The sequence below is a fragment of the Megascapheus bottae genome, chromosome X (assembly GCF_031878675.1).
Source record: "Megascapheus bottae isolate mThoBot1 chromosome X, mThoBot2.hap1, whole genome shotgun sequence".
Classification (NCBI taxonomy): domain Eukaryota; kingdom Metazoa; phylum Chordata; class Mammalia; order Rodentia; family Geomyidae; genus Megascapheus; species Megascapheus bottae.
Window position 1 is genome coordinate 23,893,101 of NC_143547.1, and position 22,155 is coordinate 23,915,255.

General features: G+C 38.4%; 1 protein-coding gene across 12 annotated transcripts in view; it reads right to left on the reverse strand.

Moving 5' to 3' along the window:
- Positions 1–22,155, reverse strand: part of Cask (calcium/calmodulin dependent serine protein kinase) — a 348,085-nt gene that overhangs the window by 21,575 nt on the left and 304,355 nt on the right. For 6 of the 12 annotated variants that reach the window (XM_090326444.1, XM_090326441.1, XM_090326440.1 and 3 more), the window contains 5 exons: positions 21,569–21,637; positions 18,063–18,131; positions 16,610–16,645; positions 14,257–14,453; positions 10,022–10,137 (listed from right to left, as the gene is read on the reverse strand). In XM_090326444.1, the coding sequence (XP_090182570.1) occupies positions 10,022–10,137; positions 14,257–14,453; positions 16,610–16,645; positions 18,063–18,131; positions 21,569–21,637 (487 nt within the window). The remainder of the gene's footprint in view (positions 1–10,021; positions 10,138–14,256; positions 14,454–16,609; positions 16,646–18,062; positions 18,132–21,568; positions 21,638–22,155) is intronic. The other 6 variants (XM_090326450.1, XM_090326452.1, XM_090326447.1 and 3 more) reach the window with 2 other exon arrangements.

Consider the following 22,155-nt stretch of genomic DNA (forward strand, 5'->3'; position numbering starts at 1 on the left):
TTAATTTTAGGTATTTTGAGAAAGTTTTCTGAGTTAATGATCATTTGTGTTGGAGTTTGATGTGGTCAGATTCTCATAGCCATTTGGAAATTCTCACAAGAAGGCTAAAATGATGCATGAATATTTCAATCATTAGAAGAGTGTTGGTACCTAGAAACAATACAGCCACTAGCAGGGGATAACAATAGCTCAAAACCTAGATATATAAGGTCATATGGGGTGAGACTAAATGAAAGGATCTCTAGGATATGGAAACAAGAGCTTTATCTAGTGTGATTGTTGTTCTTAATGTACTATGTTATTTCTCTTCTCCTTTGTTGCCCTTTGTTTAATTTCATATTGTTACTGTATCTCACTTTGGTACCTGGTATATTGTATATATGTTTATTTGAAATAGGAAAGGGAATGGGGCAAAACAAGATGATTTGGAGGGGGTGGGTAGAGGACAATGGGAACAAAAACCATGAGAAGGGGTATCAATGTGTGAGAAGTAATGTACCTACTGCCTGGCGAATGTAACTGTAACCCCTCTATATATTACCCTGACAATAAAAAATAAAAAAATTCAAAAAAAGAAACAGTATGACCAAATGATTATCCTTAACATTGCTCTACTCTTGACATTTGTGATCTGCCTGTAGCAATGAACCTTACAGTGCAAAATAAGATACTCTGGAATACAACAGATTAGAGACAAATGAATCAAAACATTCTAAAAATAGATATAATAAGAAAATACAGTAGGCTAAAAATCAGGTTTCGTGCATATTAGTTATTAGTGGGTATTTGTGCAATTGTTTTTTTGTGTAATTTGATTCCATTAAGACTGACTAAAAGACTTAAAAGCAGGAATGCTTAAGGCCTTGCTTTCTATACCTACTGTCAGCTATGTGAAGAAAAAGTTATGCTTATGGAAGAAATGTATTAGCAAGCTGATATGTCTTTTTTTTTTAAAAGGGTTGCTTATTTTCCGTTTTTTCTTCCCTAGGTCCGAGACTGAGACTCCAACATGGTAACTGCAGCTGCTTTCGCTCATTGACTAGTACTGTACCAACAGAGCCAAGTTCTGATATGTCTTTTTTTTTCAAATGCTGGTCCTGAGGCTTGAGCTCAGGGCCTGGGTGCTATCTCTGTGCCTCTTTGTGCTCAAGGTTAGTACTCTACCACTTGAGCCACAGCGCCACTTCCTGCTTTTCCTATTATTTTTAGAAATAAAAGTCTCACACAGACTTTCCTGACAGGGCTGGCTTTAAACCATGGTCCTCAGATCTCAGCATATTGAGTAGCTAGGATTACAGGCATGAACCATCAGTGCCTGGCTTCCTGATATGTCTTAATCTAGAAAAATAACTAAATATCACCTGAAAGAGCAAGATAATGATGACTCAAGATTTTTGAATGCTATACATATTCCTCTCCCTCCAGAGAACCCTAATCTAACACTGCTCCATTGAGACTTGCCATTGTTTTTTTTTTTCTTTCTGGTCCTGGAGCTTGAACTCAGGGCTTTGCACTGTCCTTGAGCTTGTTCACTTGAGGCTATCACTCTATCACAGTTCCACTTTTATAGGTTAATTGGAGTTGAGACTCCCACAGACTTTCTTGTCTAAGCTGGCTTTGCACTGTGATACTCAGATCTCAGCCTCCCAAGTAGCTAGGATTACAGGTGTAAGCCAGCGGTACCTGGCTAAGACTTGCCATTAAAAAAGACATATAAGAATGAGTTAGATATGCACAGTCCACATCACAAACAAATGAACATACATGTTAAACATCAGTACCTTCACCATGAATAATGAGTAGCATGAAGAGGTTATGGTGGTCTAAATGAAGTTGCCACAAGGCCAAAGGGTTGTGAGATGATAAATAAGGACATTTTAAAATGAGAGATACAAGGATTATGAGGAGAGCACTTTTAAGATTGAGCTTTTAAAGGTTTTAAGTTGCTAGCTGGTTGCAAAAATAAAAAGGACTTAGTAAAATGAAACCATTAAAAACACAGAGGCATACTCATTCAACAGGTTACTTACATGCACAGAGGCCATTGGGAGTGAGACAGCATGAAAAATGTACAGGGGTCATTGAAATATGGCTTTTTCATATATTAGTAAAATTAAAATATAATATGCACAAAATAAACTTTTATCATGCAATATTCTAAACACAAGGCAAATAAACCACATTAAGAAACAAACTTGTCTTAATCAAAATTCAAACATTTTTTATATTAAAGCCAGTAGATTTATTTTGTCAGTTGTGGGACTTGAACTCTGGGCCTGGGCATTCTCCTTGAGCTCTTCAGCTCATGGCTACTGCCCTACCCTTTGAGCCATAGCGCCACTTCTGGTTTTCTAGTGGTTAATTGATGATAAAGTTTCATGGACTTTAGTGCCCAGGCTGGCTTTGAACCATGATCCTCAGAGTTCAGACTCCTGAGTAGCTAGGATTACAAGGGTGAGCCACTGCGCCAGGCAAAGCCAGTAGATTTTTTTTTTGCCAGTAGATTTTTATATACTAGCACAGGACTTGAAATTTCATGTGGGAATTTATAAGAATCTCCATTTAGATACTGTAGGTGTAGGAGCCTCTTGTTTTTACTTTGTACCTTCCTATATTATTTTTATTTTCTAATCACATATGTCTAGCATTATTATTATTATATTGGGGGATTATAATGGAACCAAGAGCCTCATACAGGTTAACTAAATGTTCTACCACTGAGCCATGCCCTCATCCTTCATTATTAAATGTGAAGCCCGACTTCAAATCCCAGTACCACCAAAGAAAACCAAACAAATAAAATCCTCCAAATTAACTAGAAATTTTCACAATAACCATAACTTAAACACACTTATAAATGGCATTGTGAAACTTCTTCATGTTCATTTATATTTATATATATGTTATTTCAAGATATTGAATATCACTGATTAAGGTTCTTACATTTAAAAAAAGTACTAATGAAGACTGATTTTTTTTTAAGTTTAAATTAGTATCTTGATCTAAAAGTCACTTTGGGGGCTGAAAAATCTCAATGGCACAAGTTCAGTTAGAAAATTCTTTTTGCGCCAAATGCATGTGACTAAAACTCTTCAATGTGTTATGGAAAATGTATTTGCTGTAAATACTACACATATCATAATCAAATCTATTCCCACGGATTCAGAAAACACTGCCTAGTGTAGTTCACTTAGTTTGATTTCCTAGTAAGCCACTCAACATTCCAGACACTGCTGTAACTACTTTTTTTTTTAAAATAGATTTTATTTTATTTATTTTTTTATTGTAATTAGTAAAAGGGTTACATGATATTTGCCAGATAGAAGGTGCATTAATTCACATATATTGATACCCTTTCACATGTCTTGGTACCCATTTTCCTCCCCCCCCCCACACTCCCCAAAATAGATTTTATTAACATTGATTTTTATATCATATTTCAAATGTCAAGTTTAAAAAGTCATCAAGAATGGAATCTCTATGTAATCACTGAAGAAAAAATTAAAATTAAGCTGAGATAGATACATATCGATCTATATAATTTGTAACTACTTTTTAGTTGAAATTTTTCTATAAAAAACAGCTGTTAACACTGAATCTTTGTCTCAGTTTGAAAAGCTGTAAAGTGTGTGTGTGTGTGTGTGTGTGTGTGTGTGTGTGTGTGTGTGTGTGTGTGTGTGTGTGTGATGGGGCTTCACTTCGGCCAGGGTGCAGTTCTTGAGCTTTTCAGCTCAAGGCTACCGCTCTTCCCCTGGGCTTGGGCGTTGTCCCTAAGCTCTTCAGCTCAAGGCTACCATCCTACCCTTGAGCCAAGCTCCATTTCCTGTTTTCTAGAGGTTAATTGGAGATAAGAGTCTCAGGTCCTTTTGTGCCCAGGCTGGCTTTGAACCTTGATCCTTAGATCTCAGCCTCCAGAGAAGCTAGGATTAAAGCGTGAACCACTGCCGGCAGCTGTAAATGTTTTTTTTTCCCCACATATTTTTATTGTAATTAATAAAAGGGTTACATTATATTCACAAGCTAGAAGGTGCATTACTTCACAAACATTGATACCCTTTCTCATGTCTTGGTCCCCATTTCCCTCCCCCCAACCCCACCCCTCATCTTGTTTTCCCCCTTTCCCTGTAAATATTTTTAAGTGCTGTAAAAAGCTTCAATTGAAAGTGCCATTGCGCACTTTTAGGATTGGGGCACAGAAATAAATTTGATGCCTACAGTGGCTGAGCAGCAAATGAAATAGAATAAGCTAGGCTAGAGGCAGATGGAGATGGTGGATGCTGGAGAACGAATGTTCATCCCAAAAGGATGTCTACAACCAAGAGTTCCTATGAAAGGAAGTGACTTGGTAGTACCACATTCCTTGTTCTTCCAATGGAAGTCAAGAAAACAAAGTTGCATGTTAAATAACCTAATTTCCTAACAGGGTAACCTATAATATTTTTTGGTGCCAGTCTTGGGGCTTGAACTCAGGGCCTGGGTACTATCCCCGAGCTGTTTTGATCAAGCATAGTGTTCTACTATTCAAGCCAAAGTTCCACTTCAGCTCTTTGGTAGTTTATTAGAAGTAAGACTCTCAAATGCTTTCTTGCTGAAACAAGCTTCCTGAGTAGCTAAGATCAAAGGTATAAGCCACCAATGTCTGTCTTATGAAATTACTTTTAAGAACCATGTGTGAAAAAATCATTTATGGATCAAAATCATCTAATAGGAAGCTACTTTATGATGTGAGATACTAGTAGACCATATAGTTTGAAAAGAATTCTGCTTTAAATACAAGGAAGGAACTGATTCTGGTATTACCATTTCTGTACATTCATGCTATTATGTAAAGCTATATACCTTTCTATCCTTTATATTTTACCACAAACACGAACAACTTCAAAATTTGATGGAGTTTGGATTTTGTTGTCAATATATGATGAATTCACAAAGATTTATAGCAGGAACAAAAACATATGGCCTTACTTTAATTTATTGAGTACCATAGCTTCCTGTGTGTATTGTAGTTTGTAATATAACTTCCAAAAAAGCCTGAAAATTCTTTCAAAAATCTAGTTTGATTTGTGGCCCTTGGGCCCATTTGTCCAGGTCTCAGTATGAAAGATGATGCTATTTCCAAGTTTCCAAAGCATCTGTCTTACTGATGGAGGTCAACAGTATTTACTCAGGCTTTTAGAACAATTCTTTACATGGCAGTTCTCTATGTTAGGATGCAATTTCATCCAAGCTAAAAGCAGAACAGCTGCTAAAACACCTGGCTTCCCTTCCTGACAATCTGATCAGTAGCAGTAAACAATGGTCCTTCTGGACTTCATAATAAACAGATGGTAAAGCTGGCTGACAAAGGAAAGAAATCTGAAGAGATGTGGTGACAAACAAGTGTATACCAGAAAGTCCATGCTACAAGCTGGTTATCTTCTCCTGACAAGAACAACTAAAGGGAGAATTTATGACACAACTCTTTTGCGAGTGAGGGAATCCTAACAATAGGACTCAGATTAGTGAACAATAGATAAGCGTCCATTTCTGCCAAGAAATTTTAGTGGCTCTGTCTGCAAGGACTTTCTAGAGATCTCAAACTTTCTTTTAAAGGTGGGCTCCAATGCAGAGACAAACAATGACAAGAAGAGCAATCTCTCAAGCATGATAAAGAAGGCTCTGATGCCCAGAGGTCATTAGTTAGGAAGATAATGGAGATAAAGGTAGACCGTCCAACTTCCTCTCCTCTTCTGTTCTTCATGTTAAGTTTACATTAACTTAGTGGTTTGGGATTAGAGGTGTAAAGATAGAGAAATAATGCAATTTTATCCTACTTCTACATAGAGACAGAGAGCTAGAGCCTAAGTCATGGAGGAGTTCAAGACATTGGGCAGACTCAGTGATGATGACAGAATCCTAGATCCACTAAATTTGAGAAGAAAAGACATCCTTGATTGACTACCCAATTTCTTGGTTTGAAAGGCTACAGGAGCCTCAGTGATGTGCCCAAAATGGCAAGTGTGCTAATTCCTGTTTTTTGTTTTTTTTTTTTGCGCCAGTCCTGGGCTTGAGCTCAGGGTCTGAGCGCTGTCCTTAGACTTTTTCAAGGCCAGAGCTCTACCATTTGAGCCTTAGCACTACTTGTGGCATTTTTTCTATGTATGTGGTACTGAGGAACTGAACCCGGGTCTTCGTGCATGCTAGGCTAGCACTCTACCACTAGGCCAAACTCCCGGCCACCTAATTTTTAACTTTTTTTTTTTTGCCAGTCCTGGGCTTGAGCTCAGGGTCTGAGCACTTTCCTTGGACTTTCTTAAGGCTAGAGCTCTACCACTTGAGCCTCAGCACCACTTATGTTTTTTTTTCTGTATATGTGGTACTGAGGAATTGAACCCGGGTCTTCGTACATGCTAGGCTAGCACTCTACCACTAGGCCAAACTCCCGGCTAATTCCTGGTTTTGCCTCAGGCTACCTATTAGCTCACTGATAGTATTTGTAGGATCTGTGTGCATTGCCCATTGGCAATCAGAGAATGGGAATGGTGGATGATCAGTGAAATTCTGGTGCTTAAAGAAGAGAAAAAGGGAATCAAGCAAAAACTGACTGCCAGATTGGTTGTAGATTCATAGCCTAGGTTCAAGATTCTCTGATTCAGCTCATAGCAAGCTGGGATTACAGGAATATATCTCCACACTGGGCACTGGCAAAATTCTTAAAGAAATGATTCAACTGAGTCTTTGTCAGTATTTAAAGAGATCCAGTTTTCCAATCAACTTGCTTCATTTTCCTCAGTACCAAATTAAAAACACTGTTCAATTCTGAATCCTCAATTCTCCATATCTTTCATTACTACAGTGTAAAATGAATGATGGATTGACAGTGGTACCCAGCCATTTCTTTGCCTTTTAAGGTCTAAACTAATTTTTCCCTTTTTTGTTATTTTAAAGGTGATATAGAGAGTGGTTACAGTTACATAAGTCAGGTAAGAGTATATTTCTTTTCTTTATGGGGGGGAGGGGGTGGGAGGTCCTGAGGCTTGAACTCTGGGCCTGGGCAGTCTACCAATCTCTTTTTCTTTCTTTCTTTCCTTCTTTCTTTCTTCCTTCCTTCCTTCCTCTCCACCCTCTCTCCCTCCCTCCCTCCCTTCCTTCTTTCCTTCCTCTTCCCGCCCCCTCTCCCTTTCCTTCCTTCCTTCCTTCCTTCCTTCCTTCCTTCCTCCCCCCCCTCTCTCTCTCTTTCTTTCTTTCTATCTTTCCTTCTATCTTTCCTGGAGTTATTGAGCTAGGGCCTGAGCATTGTCCTTGGACTTTCTCAAGGCTAGAGCTCTACCACTTGAGCTTCAGCACTACTTCCGGCTTTTTTCTGTGTGTGTGGTACCAAGGAATTGAACCCAGGTCTTTGTGCATGCTATGCAAGCACTCTACCACTAGGCCAAAATCCTATCCCCCAACCTCCTTTTTTTAAGGCTACTGCTCTAACACTTGATCTACAGTGCCACTTCTTGTTTTTGAGTGGTTAACTGGAGATAAGAGTCTCACAGGAACTTTCCTGCCCAGGCTGGCTTACAGCCACAATTCTTAGATATCAGCCTCTTGAGCTAGAATTATAGGTGTGTGGGCACCAATGCCTGGCAAAGAGTACATTGCTTTTTGGACAATGTTACCCTTTCCCTCACTCTCTCCAAGTATGGTCTAAACTAATTTTAATATCAGCTATATGCATATGTCATTTAACAGTGTGAAAATTTACAACTTGAAATAAAGTCTTTTTTTTGGGGGGGGGAATAGTGTCTTTCATATTAACCCAAGGCCTCACGTGCTTGACAAATGTTCTATCATGGAGCTACCTACCACCCCTACCCCAGCAGATAGATATCCTTATTCTATTTAGGTAATGTTAACATATCTCATGAGCCTATTTGGTTGTATTAGACTCTTTGAAGCTGATAGACATAAGGGTACCAGCTACTGACATATTGGCTTTTGCTGATTTTGCAGTGTAGCTTTTCAAATTATACAACTTATTAGTTGCTAGGTTGTGTTTAGCTAGTGAAGTCTGCTTTAAATATTTCTTCCCTTTATAAAACAGAAAGCTATTAGGACTGAGTGCTCTGTGGTGGCAATAAAAATATGGTACACTGTAGTTAATAGGAAGTTAAAACCTTCTCTGTGGATATTCATAGTCATTCCCTACTAGACAGTACTTAAAAAATGCTTCCTTACTGACTGAGAAGCAGGAATGCGGAGTTCCTATATTGTTTTTCCTTGTGACTGTTGAAGCATTTCATATATCAGAAGCAGCATACTGTGCAGCTAGGTATGTATGATTGAATTCAAATTCAGTTGACTTTTTTGGGGCAACATGTTTGACTTCGAGGGTTATTTCCAATGCCAATGCTTTTCATTGCTTATAAAGTTCATTATAAAAAGAATCATACTGAAGAGTTATTTAAAGTCAGCATGTCGCACTATATATTTTCTTTTTAGTCTAAGCTCCTCCTGGAAGTGTTTTAGGAATTTTCTTGCAACCACAGACCATGCTTTCATGGTATTCATTTCAAATTTTTTTAACTGCTAGTCCTGGGGCTTGAACTCAGGACCTGGGAATGTCCCTGAGCTTTTGTGCTCAAGGCTACACTCTACTACTTGAGACACAGCTCCATTCCTGGTGTTTTTGGCTAGTTAATGGAGATGAGTCTCAAAGGCTTTCCTGACCAGGCTAATTCTTTTTTTTCTTTTTTTATTGTAATTAGTAAAAGGGTTACATGATATTTGCCAGATAGAAGGTGCATTAATTCACATACATTGATACCCTTTCACATGTCTTGGTACCCATTTCCCTCCCCGACCAGGCTAATTCTTAATGATGACTATGATATTTTAGCCTCCAGTATAGCTAGGATTACAAGTGCCTAGCTCATTTTTAAAATTAATTAATTAATTAATTAATTAATTAATTAATTAATTTTGTGGGTCATGGGGCTCGAACTTGTCCTGGGTGCTATCCCTGAGTTCTTCAGCTCAAGGCTACTGCACTACCCCTGGCCTACCCCTTGAGCCAAGTCCTACTTCCCATTTTCTAGTGATTAACTGGAGATAAGAGTCTCAAGTTCTTTAGTGCCCAGGCAGACTTTGAACTGCAATCCTCAGATCTCAGCCTCCTGAGTACTTAGGATTATAGGCATGAGCCACTGGCTCCCTGAGCATTTTTGCTCATGGCTAGCACTCTATCTCTTGAACTGTAGCACCAGCTTTTTTGGTAATTAATTGAAAATAAGTTTCATGGACTTTCCTGCCCTGGCTGGTTTCAAACCATGATCCCCAGACCTCAGCCTCCTGGATAGCTAGGATTATAGGCATGTGCTACCAGTGTCCAGCTCATTTCAGTTTATAGCAAAAGAAATGAACATTGAGACCGAAGCTGAATGCAAGATTCCGTATACACAAACATACTATGAAGAGAAGGCCAAGATAATGTCCTCGTTCTTCTAGGAGCCTGAGGGAAGATGACTCTAGTTATGGAAACCATTTAAACCAAGTTAGGAGTCATGTTATATATGCCCTTTCAAACCAATTATGGAATCATCTACAGCCTACTTTTCTGTGTCCCTTCGCCCTTAAAGAACTGTCATAGGTCTATGTCCAAAGGTCTGGGAGGAATGAGGAGCCAACCCCAACTAGTGAGCTAAGAATTCTGGGAATTTAGGCTATGCTGAAGCTCTTATTTTTTCAATGGAGGATATAACATGTTGGGTTCCTTTTACTAATATTTTCAAATAACATTTTTGTCTTAGACTTTTGACTTATAGCTCTGTCAAATATCTTGTCAATAAAATACATAGCTGGTAAATGTATTAGTTGAGGGTCCCTACTTTATTTTTAAGTTTTTTTCCCTACTTTCGTAAATGTTTTGTGACTGGTGAATTGTATCATAGGATAGAATGTTTTGGATGGTGAACTCTGAAGACAAAAATGTTTTATACAGCTACTTAAGGATTAGAAATGTTTAACCAGCCTCAGAAACAGACATACTTTTCCCTACCTGCATTGTGCTTTGCCAAATATTTATCTTTGTACTGCTTCTTTTTCTTCCCAAACCAAGTACAGCTGGCCTGCTGCTCTTGTTTTGTCTTCTCCATAGCAATGCAAGCTACTCGCCTAGTAGACAAAGAAGGGGACAGGGGAGTGGAAATAACCCAAAATTAATGTACAGTTGTAGGTTGACAAAGGAGAAAAAGTTATTCATTTGAAGAATTTATATGAAACAGCATAAACATACTCAACATAAACTTTCAAATCACTCACATAAAGTTGTTTTTTAGCTTCATGGTTTTCAAAACATAGGCTTATGTGAACATAGACTATGTTCCTTCAGCATCCACTGACTGCTAATCTGGGTTTTAGATGCATAACAACAAGGGATCATGGGATTGTCCATCAACACAGGTGAGGTGTGCATCCTGACTATGTCACTTATGAGGTGCTATTGAGCACAAGTGTTAGGCACTGTTCTAGAAATTTTCCATGTATCAACTCGATCATGACATATGGATGTGTGTCACCATTTTTATAAACGAAGGAATTAAGGGATGGAGGAGTTCAGCAATTTGCCTGAAATGACACAGCTAGTGAGCAGAGAATGGAGGAATGCTTGTATCAGAGCCTATGATCTTATCCAGAACATTCTTGAAATTTACTTTATTTTTATGTTTTGCCCCACTGGGGATTGAACTCATGGTTTTACACTTGGCAGGCAAGCACTTAAATTGCATCCCCATCCCTTTACCAGAACATTCTTGAGGCATACAGTCTAGACACAGATTGTTGTCAAGGATTAGAAAGGAATGTAAATGCCCCTAACACAGTGCCATACATGCTGTATATGTTTATTAATGCAATTACTACTATGGAAATTCTATTCTAAGATGGAAAAAAGTATTTTAATTACATTTGTTCTGACCACAATCAGAAAATTATGATCTTGTTCTATTTGTTTATAGTATCTAGCTGGCAACATAAATAAGATGTTAAAAGAGTGTTCTCTTAGTTTTACTCTAAGAAAACCACTTGCCTTTGAGGATACTGATGATTTTGCTTGTGGATTAAGAAAAATCATTTAACCAATCATTTATGTAACTCTGAGTGAGTTAGATAAAAGGTAAACCCAAAGTTACTATCAGAATACTATATGAAAAGGTCAAGTTATTTTCCAGTGAGGTTGTATGGATTTATACTCCTACAGCAATTAGGAGAATTCCTATTTTCTTTTTGTTGTTTTTTTGTTTTGTTTTTTTGTTTTTTTTTGCCAGTCCTGGGCTTGAGCTCAGGGCCTGAGCACTGTCCTTGGACTCTCTCAAGGCTAGAAATCTACAACTTGAGCCTCAGCACCATTTTTGGCTTTTTTTTTCTATGTATGTGGTACCGAGGAATCGAACACGGGTCTTCATGCATGCTAGGCAAGCACTTTAACCACTAGGCCAAACTCCCGGCCCTGTTGTTTTGTTTTTTATGCCTATCTTGGGCTTTAAACTCAGGGCTTGTCAGGTACTTAAACTCAGGTACTGCGTCCATTGCTACCTTTTTGGTAGTGAATTGAAGATAAGAGTCTCATATACTTTCCTGCCTGGGCTGGCTTTAAACTGTAATCCTCATATCTCAGCCTCTTGAGTAGCTATGATTATAGGTGTGAGCTTCTGGCACTAGGCAAGCTATCTATCTATCTATCTATCTATCTATCTATCTATCTATCTATCTATCATCTATCTATCTATATCTGCAGGAAGACTGATCAAAATAACCCAATCCACTATTAGGACTATGTAGTATAGAAAAAAGGAAGCAAATTGGGTTTTCCCCCATTGCCATTTCTCAGAATCCCTCTGGAGTTCTACATATTGATGGATCATGACTTACACAGACAATCTGACTACGGAAAAGAGGACTGGAATTTACATGATTATTTTAAATAAATGTTCCAAACATATTGTAAAATTCAAGGGAATATTTTGTAAAATGTAAATATCAACCAGAGTATAACAGCATCGTTATCAAAATGACTTAGAAATTGCTTTCCTACTGAATGACAACGCCAGATGGCAGACTGCTGCCTCTTTGTTTGGGCTCTTGCTTCCTCATGGCATATTCCAACATTCTAAATTTAAGAATATTTTTGAAAAACATGAGATAACTGAAACAGGTGATCAAGTGAAAGTGATGAACTGAGGAAGCTTGTAATTAGTGAGGAAAATGGTTGAAAAACCAGCTTGCAATATCTATAGACACAATATCTTTGGTCCCTTTTAGCAAGGTCAAGTTTTTTTGTGGGAGTGTGTGTGTGGGGGGGCAGGGTGAGTACGGATAATGGCAGAATGCTAGCTTGGTAGGTTGTTGCTTTTGGGTACATAAAACGAAACTCAGAAGTGAAGTCATCTTTTAGCATTAATTTCTGGTAAATATTTGCCAAAATAAAACCACATATAGTTATAGAAAAAGTTCAATTATGTGGATGATAATAGCAGCATTGATAGATTTTATAAAATATGTACTGATCCATCTCATCTTTTCTTAGTTAAAAACAGAGTCTAAAAAATCTGTCTGACTGGAGTTTTGAATTCAAGCACTTGAACCTCAATCCAGTCTCTTCCCATTTGGTTGTTGCTGTTGTTTTTTGTTTTGTTATTATTGGGTTTGAACTCAGGCCCTTGTGCTACCACTTGAGCTATTCTCCCAGTCTTCCTGTCTGACTACTTTCAGAGCTCACATTTTCTAACAGAATGGGTCATCTTAATCTCTTCTTCCCTCTTTCTCTGTCTCCCTCTTTCCATTCCTCTCTGTTTCTTTCTTTCTCTCTTTGGGAATAGAGCTGAGGGTCTCATACATGCCAGGCAAGCATTGATCTCTTAAGTACCCTTCCACCTAAAACCTGGGGCTTGAACTCACTGCTTGGGCACTGTACCTGAGCTTTTTGGCTCAAGACCAAAGTGCTACAGTGCCACTTCTGGCTTTGTAGTTGTTAATTGGAAATGAGTCTCATGGACTTTCCTGCCCTGACTGGTTTTGAACCAGGATCCTCATATCTCAGCCTCTGAGTAGCTAGGATTACAAGTGTGAACTACCAGGCCCCAGCTTAAGGAAAGACATTTTTATTTTATTTATGTTTTTGTCAGTCATAGAGCTTGAATTAGTAGCCTGGGCCCTGTCTCTGAGCTCTTTTGCTAAAGGACAGCACTTTACCACTTGAGCTATAGCACCACTTCCAGTTTTCTAGTGGTTAATTGGAGGTAAGACTCCCAACTCTCACAGACTTTCTTGCCTGGGCTGTCTTTGAACCATGATCCTCAGATCTCAGCTTCCTGAATAGCTAGGATTACAGGTGTGAACCACTGGCACCTGGCAGAAAGACTTTTCTTTTGTTGGCCATGGAGCTTGAACTCTAGGCCAGGGCACTGTCCCTGAGCTCTTCAGCTCAAGGCTAGCGCTCTACTCCCTGAGCCACAGCACTACTGGTTTTCTGGTGGTTAATTGGAGATAAGAGTCTCATGGACTTTTGTGCCTGGACTGGGTTTGAACTGTGATCCTCAGATCTCAGCCTCCTAAGTAGCTAGGATTACAGGCGTGAGCCACTGTTGACTGGCAAGCCTTTTTGTTCAAGTCCTGGGGCTTGAGTTAAGGGCCTGGGTACTGACCTTGGGCTTTCTCAAGACTAGTGTTCTACCACTTGAGACACAGCACCACTTCTGGCTTTTTGTGTATATGGTACCGAGGAATTAAACCCAGGGTTTTGTGCATGCTAGGCAAGCACTCTACTACTAGGCCACATTCCTAGCCAGAAAGATATTTTTAAAGAATTGGCAAAGCAAACATTGAAGCTTCTGACTAACTTTTCTCTCAATGGTAGAACATGTTTTCTCTTTCAATCCCCTGAGCAACACTGAACCAGGGCAATTTTTTTTTGCTGGTGGTGAGGTAAAAGCATATAAAAGGGCAAGGAGAGGATGCACTTAGAAGAAAGTTCTAAAAGGACTACAACAGCTTGTAGGCATGGAGAATTCTGCCTATGTGGACCAAGGCTGGTCACTAAACCTCTTGCCAAACCTTCCTTCCCTTACTCATGAAATGCAGATCTGACTAAGTAGCATCCTACTACATGCCGAAGATGTAGAATTCTGGGATGACTGATTTGAATTTTGTTTGGCTAGCAAAGCAAAGACTATATCAAACAGGGTTTGCAATAGGAGAGACTAGGAAGCTGAAAATCCAAAAGTCACAAAAACATACCATTCTTGAAGTTCAGGAGAAGGAATAAGACCTGCAGTTCCATTTTTGGAGTTTTCCAGTTTACCCTGCCACCAATTATGATCATCCTTACTAATAATCTGGATAATGTCACCAACTCTGAATCGAATGCCAGCTTCCTTGCAGGGGATGAGGTCATCCTTGGCAGGATCATATTCAAATTGTGCTCTTACATAGATCTATAAAACAGGATTTTGTAAGAAAGGAGGCCATAGTGACGTGATGGAAAACAGCAAGCTCTAATGTCATAACCACACAAACACAACACAAACAGGACGAAGGATGGTGAAAGCCAAAACAATGCATGGAAATACAACACAAAAAACTACTACTAGAAATAATCCACTACTTTTTATGGGGACAACTTCAAAACTTTGCTGTGTTTACTTGGGAGGACCACTTAAAATATTGTTTAATAAAAACAAAGACTTAAATTTCTTCTTATTTTTCTTTTTTTCCCCTAGCCCTGGGGCTAAAACTCTGGGTAAGCCTGAGCTTTTTGATCAAAGCTAGCTCTCTATTACTTTGAGCCACAGTGCCACTGTTGGCTTTTTCTGAGTAGTTTATTGGAGATAAGAATTTCATAGACTTTCTTGCCTGGGCTGGAATCAGACTGCAATCCTCAGATCTCAGTCGCCTGAGCAGCTAGGATTACAGGCATGAACCACAGTGTGTGATGTTAGTGTCTGCTTTCAGTGTAACAGAATAGTTACATAATTGCAAAGCAATGTGCTTATAATTTTAAAAAACTGAATGGGTTGTGGTGATATTAAGGCAACACCAGTTTGGCAGCCATAGTGACTAACTGGCAGTCACAGATTTGTATAGTGTGTGTGTGTGGGGGGGGGGTACTAGTTCTGGGGCTTTTGAAGTCAGGGCTAGGTGTTGTCCCTGAACTTTTTTTTTTTGCTCAAGCTTAGCATTCTACCACTTCAGTTACAGCACTCCTTCCCGCTTTTTGGTAATGAATTGAAGAGAAGAGTCTCATGGACTTTCTTGCCTGGGATGGCTTCAAACTGAGATCCTCAGATCTCAAGCCCTCTGAATAGCTAGGATTATAGGCATGAGCCAAGGGTGCCTAGCAGTCATAATAGATTTTAATGGCTCTAGCACTACCAAGAACTCTGGGTTGATATCCTGCGGTAAAATGCATACATGACAACTAAGTTGCATGTCTATACACTGCCAGTAAACATATATATGTGTGTGTGTGTGTGTGTGTGTGTGTGTGTGTGTGTGTGTGTGTGTAACCCAAACAATTTAAAAAGTGTAAAAACCAGGTTTATTCCTTCAAAAATATTTAGGCATTAGATTTGTGTTCCACTCTTCTGAGAGAGTACAAACGAATTTGAACTGTTACTTGCCAGTATGACATCTAAAATCAGCACAGAGCTTTAAGTTTTATAATATATGAATTTACTTATTAAACAGCTAAACATACAAGGGGTTGTAATATAGCAGTGTTTTGTAAATGGTTGGATTTTAAACGCTTGAAAATAAGGTTCCAAATATCCAGAGTTGCCTCAATTATGCAGCCTTAGGACTGACCTATGGGGGAATCCTATTAAGTGATAATTTATGCAGTTCTTCAGATTATTTAAAAAACACATTTCAAGAAAATCTTTTTATAAAAATGCTACGTCTTAAGATTAAACTTGGATATTAATGTTTAAGTCACTGTAAAACCAACCTGAAGGCTTTGGGACCATTGTGTGATTTTTTTGTTCTGAATTTTTTTGCGATGCAGCCCAAACAAAATTTAGGTGCACTGGCACCTAAAATCCATACTTTAAAAGTGCTGACATTTTGAAAGTTAGACAGCACTTAGCTTGTCATATTTAAAATAACAGGCAAATCAGGATGAAAAGCCAGGAGATTTATGTTCCTTTTCTTGTTTTTCATTATAAATAGCTTTTAGACATTCACATGCAAATACAAATTTAAGAGAAATCTTTCAACTTTAGAGAACTGATTCAAAATGTGCATCAGCATATAATCTTTACTTATTTTTAGAATCTAGCAATTTTGTGACCTTTATAATGAACCCCCCCCCCCAGACTTTCCCATAAGACACTCAAAGGATGAATTCTTGACCATCATCAGTACAAAATTATCAGGTTGAAATTACAATAACCATCAGAGCTACAATGATGTGAAGAATAAGTCTTTATAAAGAATTAGTCATGTGTAATGTTGTTAAAATGAAATGGTACAAGCTCTCAATGCTTAAACGTTATGGTCCAAAATGCAGACATTATGGGATGGAAAGGGTTAATAAAGGCTTGGCTATTAGCAGCTCAGTTTAGAGAAGTTTCTATAGAGGGTATCTATTCACCTGTCGTCCTTTTGGTTGGGTAGTTGATGGCAAGTCCTGTAGAATAAAGCCAACCCAGGAGAAAAATTTTCATTTACTTGTCAAGAGTACAAAGTAATTTGTGTGTACTGTTACAATATGGTTAAAAATGAGCTAGATTTAAGTTGTAAAGAGATCATATACATTATTCCATTTCTCAGAAAGGTTGAGTTATCAAAAAAATCAAACCCAGGCCATTTAGCAGCAAGCTGAAGAAAGCAGGTAAGTTGAAGCAGAGAGAAAATGTGTTCTTAAGAAACAACTCAGCATCTTCAACACAAAAGCCACTGTGGAGGAAATAGCCTATTACAAACCCCCTAGAACTAAAAAGAGCTGCCGCCCTTTTCAAGGTAAGTTACTCTAACTGGGCAGATTTTGGAAAGCTCAATGGTTATATGGATTTAAAAAATCATTTAAAAAGCATTATATATTAACTATTACAAATCCATTCCTTTGGTAGCCTATGTCCTTTGGAAATACAGTTGTGGACAATTTTATAAAATTTCTCTTACTGATATACTTAGAATATTATTCCATTTGAAATGATCTCTGAATTATTTACAATTTTCTTTTGTAGAAAAAGTACATATATTTTTAGTAGGGCAAATGAAAAGGTAGGAAAAAAAAAGCAATCCTGCCATATTCTTAGAACTCTCCATCATTATGAATGTGTGATACATTGCAGTATCAGCAACTTAGGGAAGATTTAGTTAACTCACAGGCTGCAAATGTGCACCTGTAAGTGCTTCTGTTTGCATAAACAATATTCCAAAATGGATAGTCCTGAAACATTGGAAAATTTCCAAGTTCAAGTCCAATAGAAAGTACTTTGTGTTAAAGATGTGATACCAGCGTGGCTTAAGTGCAGTTGGAAGCCAGTTCCTTTTGCTTTTCATATCCAGGCAAGGCTTATAGTTCACAAAAATATGTGCACGTACCACAATAACAGAGGGCACACCAATTCGTAAACTTAGATAGCGGAAACTAAAACATGGTGCTGATATCCTTCCGAATGGAAAACCACAAAGCCCAAGAACACCCAAATGCCTACTCTGCAAAATCCTTACATTTCTTAATTTGTGCTCAAATGAAAACAATTTAGAAATTTAAACAAATTTCCATGTATATCCTTTGTGTAGTCTTTGACCAAAGTCATCCATACTGGTGGGGTGGCACAGTGATCCTTTTAGAATGACCCCAATAGTCTTGAACTACCCTTCTCCAGATGTAAAACTAACCAAAGGAATTTTAAGAAGAGGGTCAAGTTGGAAAAGACTTTTACCCCCCAGGAGTAAACTGCATTGTAGCTGCAGTAGGTAGCCTTGTATATCTGCAGAAGACAGTATTTCCACTGAACACATGTAACTAGAACACTCATGGCAGGTGAGCACCAACAAAATTGTCACACTTTGCTGTGTGGAGCTAGAGTTCTTACCGAAACAGAATTGTTAGTGCTGCTATGACCATTAGCAGGGGACTGTCTGGAAGTGGAGGGGGAATCTCTCTGAAATAAGACACAAGGTTCATTAACACAGAACACCAGCACAGAAACACAGAGATACTTACATCAACAGTTACACAGTCTGACAACCATTTCCTTTGATGTTAGAGATATAAAGGTGCCATGCTGACATGCTTGCATGATTTCATAGAAGTATGAAAGACTTTTGCAGTTTTAAAGTTCACATATTAGAAGGGGTCACCATTGTCATTCATTAATCATTTGTTTCCTTTTTCTCACGGTCTATAACTTTTCTCTTTCTTCCTTCCTTTCTTCCTTCCTTCCTTTCTTTCTTTCTTTTCTTTCTTTCTTTCTTTCTTTCTTTCTTTCTTTCTTTCTTTCTTTCTTTCTTTCTTTCTTATTTCTTTTCTTTCTTTCTCTCTTTTTACTTTTCTGTCTCTGTTTCCTCTTTCTCTCACTCTTTTTCTGGTGCCAGTCCTGGGGCTTGCACTCAGGACCTGGGCACTGTCCCTGAGCTTCCTCCTTTGCTCAAGTCTACCATTTGAGCCACAGCTTCCTTTCTGGCTTTCAAATAGTTTATTAGAGATAAGAGTCTCACAGACTCACCTTTTTGGTCTGGCTTCAAACTATGATCCTCAGATCTCAGGATCCTGAGTAGCTAGAATAGATCTGAGCCACAGGTACCTGGAAATCTTTGCTTTTTTAAAATGATATCCCAAAGAATGTCATATTTTGAATGTCATCCTATCTTATGATGACAAACATTAGTCTAAAATTATTGTGCAGGAGAAACAAACTGCCTACTTTGTTTTTTTTTAAATTCAAAACTAGGTTGGAAAAACACTGAATGGTTTCTAGATACCTCACTGTCAAGAATTACCGAGTAACTGAATTTGGAAAGAAATGAACCCAAGAGCAAGACGTCTGGTGTTGTAATCACCTCAGAATCTTCCTAAAATAATGGGAGTAGGTAGGTAAAAGATACCTATATATCAGAGAAGAACACTTGTCTTTACATCCTTTTGGTAGATGGATTTAAAGACAAATTTCAAACTTCTAACACTGCTGTACTAACTAGACAAACCCTGGGAGCCATAACTGCTCTTCTGAGAGTCCGCTCCTAGTTTGCAAACCCTCTGCTATTCAACACACAAAATCCTTTCAGGTACTGTTCTCTTCATGGCTCAAATCAGCTTTGATACAAGAGAGAAAGAAAGAAAGTGTTTTCACACTTGTGGTTTTGTTTTGTTCTTTTTGAGCCTGTCTTTGAAAGGTTAGCCTTAAAAATAATGGGATCCTTTAGAGGAGGATTCACAAACACTAGTGAGTAGATTCATCTCCATGTGCCACTCTTCAGGACTCACGTCAAAAGGGCCAGTGTGAGTGAGGGTGAGAGGTCTACCCTTTTGCCAAAGGCCTGAAGGAGTTGGATGAGAGCTTTTCTTTGGAAAGGCTTGTCCAAGCTGGTAAGAGTCTCACTGCAGGCTTGAATGCTGCTTGAGCATAAGAGAGTCAAAAAGATGGGAGTGGAATAAAGGGTGAACAAATATAGCAGTGGTACAAACTAGACACTGTGTTGAAAATGAACTGTATAACTTGTGGGTGGAAATGGGAGGGAAAAAACTGGGAGAAAGCGAGGAAAGGGCTGACATTGTCCAAAAAGAAATGTACTTACTACTTGACTTATAAAACTGTAACCCTTATATGTATCACTTTTTTTTGTGTGTCGGTCGTGGGTCTTGAACTCTGGACCTGGGCATTGTCCTTGAGCTCTTCAGCTCAAGGCTACCACCCTACCCCTGGAGCCACAGTGCCACTTCTGGTTTTCTAGTGGTTGATTAGAGATAAGAGTCTCTCAGGCTTTAGTGCCAGGGCTGGCTTTGAACCGCAATCTCAGATCTTAGCCTTCTGAGTAGCTAGGATTACACGTGTGAGCTACTGCACCCAGCAATACATCACCTTTATAACAATAAAAAAAGGTGGGAGAAGAGGTGTGGGATGTCTATGATATGAATATACTTATTAGTTTGTGTATTCAAAGATGTAGGAGGCAAAAAGGAGCCTCTCCTTACTCCACATCATAGAATTTACATTTGCAATGCTGGTCCCACTGCAAAACTAGTTAAGCCACTTAAAAACAAGAGAAATTATTAATAATCAACTCTGTTATGGTTATCCTATCTATGCATCCATCCATCCACCCATCCATTCACAGGTATTTCCTAAATTTCTTCAGCAGCTGAGAAATGGTGTGAGGAACACCTGTAATTTCAGATAGCGAAAATTATTTATATAAATCGTATGCATGACATTTTCACTTTCTCTTCAGGGTTTGTGCTCTAGGTAATAAATGTCAATACTCTGAGTCCTGGAGCAGAAGTAGTTCTATATTTTCTTCCAAAACATACTGTTAATTGAAGTTCCATTAGAATCCACCAAGAGGAGCTCAAGACCCAACATAATGAATACAATTGTCATGACCCACTAAAAATGTATCTGACAAAAGTACAAATTCTTACATAGGTCTTGAAAAGGTTTAGAAAAAAAAGTATGTAGCCTTTGACATTTTTTTCTTGTCAAATTTATAGTACCACTAGGGACTGGAAAAATATTATAATTCCTCCCTTATATTCTCCTACATACAAACCCATTAAGTTACCTGTCACTCTCAAAAATTAACTTTAGAAGCTGTGTACTTTCTATTGATGCTCATATTCTTGGAAGATATAAGGGAGAACATAAGCTTCAATAAGTAATACTCAAGCTAAAAGTACTGTGACCAAAGAAGGATACTATTTATGCCAGTTTATATTGCCAGATATGGAAAGAATACTTTTAACTCTCATTTCATAACCAACATAATATTAGAAGAGCTCCAATCTCCATAGGATAAATCTATTTTAATAAAGAAATTTTGGGATAGAGTTATTCTAGTAAACCTAATTTGTTTATGAGTCACTTCATATTCTACATATACACAATTTTATAAAAAGTTGCAAGAGCCTACATTACTATAGTAAAGTAAGTATTGAATTCATCTTGAGACTTGTCACAAAGATTGGAAAACTCAAGAGAAACAGATTACGTCTCAGATTCTTGGAAAGAAGAGCTATCTATGATATTTCTTAACAATGGAAGAGAACATACCCTTCCAGGAAATATTATTGAAATTAGGCTCCTTCCCTGTACCCCCCCTCCCTGCCCAGGCTCCATTTTTTTTCCTTTATCAACCTTATGTCTTTCTTTGGCTTTGATTTCAGCTTGGACAAAGTTCAAGTGCTGAGGAAAGCCACATGGAAGCTGGGCTGAGTAGGTGGATGGGGCCTCCTCTGTTCCGTTATCTTTGTTGTAAAATTGGTGTGCAAGTGATCTAACAGCACAGGCAGAAACAATTTCCCAGAAAGCAAAAACATTCAGCCATCAGCAAACAGTTAGTTAAGAACTCAGAGGAGATGGGGATGGCTTGTTAGAGTCATTACCTCACAGGATGAAGACTGAGTGCGGTAACTTGGCACGATCTTGAAGGTAATACTCCCCCGCATTTCCCTCTGCAGGGGGAAAAAGAGAGTTCTCTCACTAACAAATGATGCACACACAAAAAACACAAAAGAAACCACTCAGAGCACGTGGGCGCAATTAGTGCAAGACACCAAACAGCACCCAGCCCTAAAAGGAAATCTACTTAAAAGCCAGGGACTGATCAGGTGAATAGGAGAAGTTTCTGGGAAAGGCCTTGGCAAAAATCAAGGCTGACTTCCTATCTAGCAATAAACAGATTCCAAGATTTGGATTGATAGCTTTTTACAGACATAAATACAAAACACCCTAAATGGCATACCTCATAAAACTTTCTGGAATGGAACCAGACAATAGATGAAGTAATGACATAAAATTCCCTTTTCGTATGTGACTTTATGATGGTGTGCTCTATAAACTCTACATTTTACTTTATTAATTTTGGTGAATCTGTGGTGTTTATCTCAAACTTAATGTGTATTCATTACTTAGGAAGGCTGCTATACTGTAATGAAGGGAAGAATCAGGTCCAAAACAACCCCACTCCACT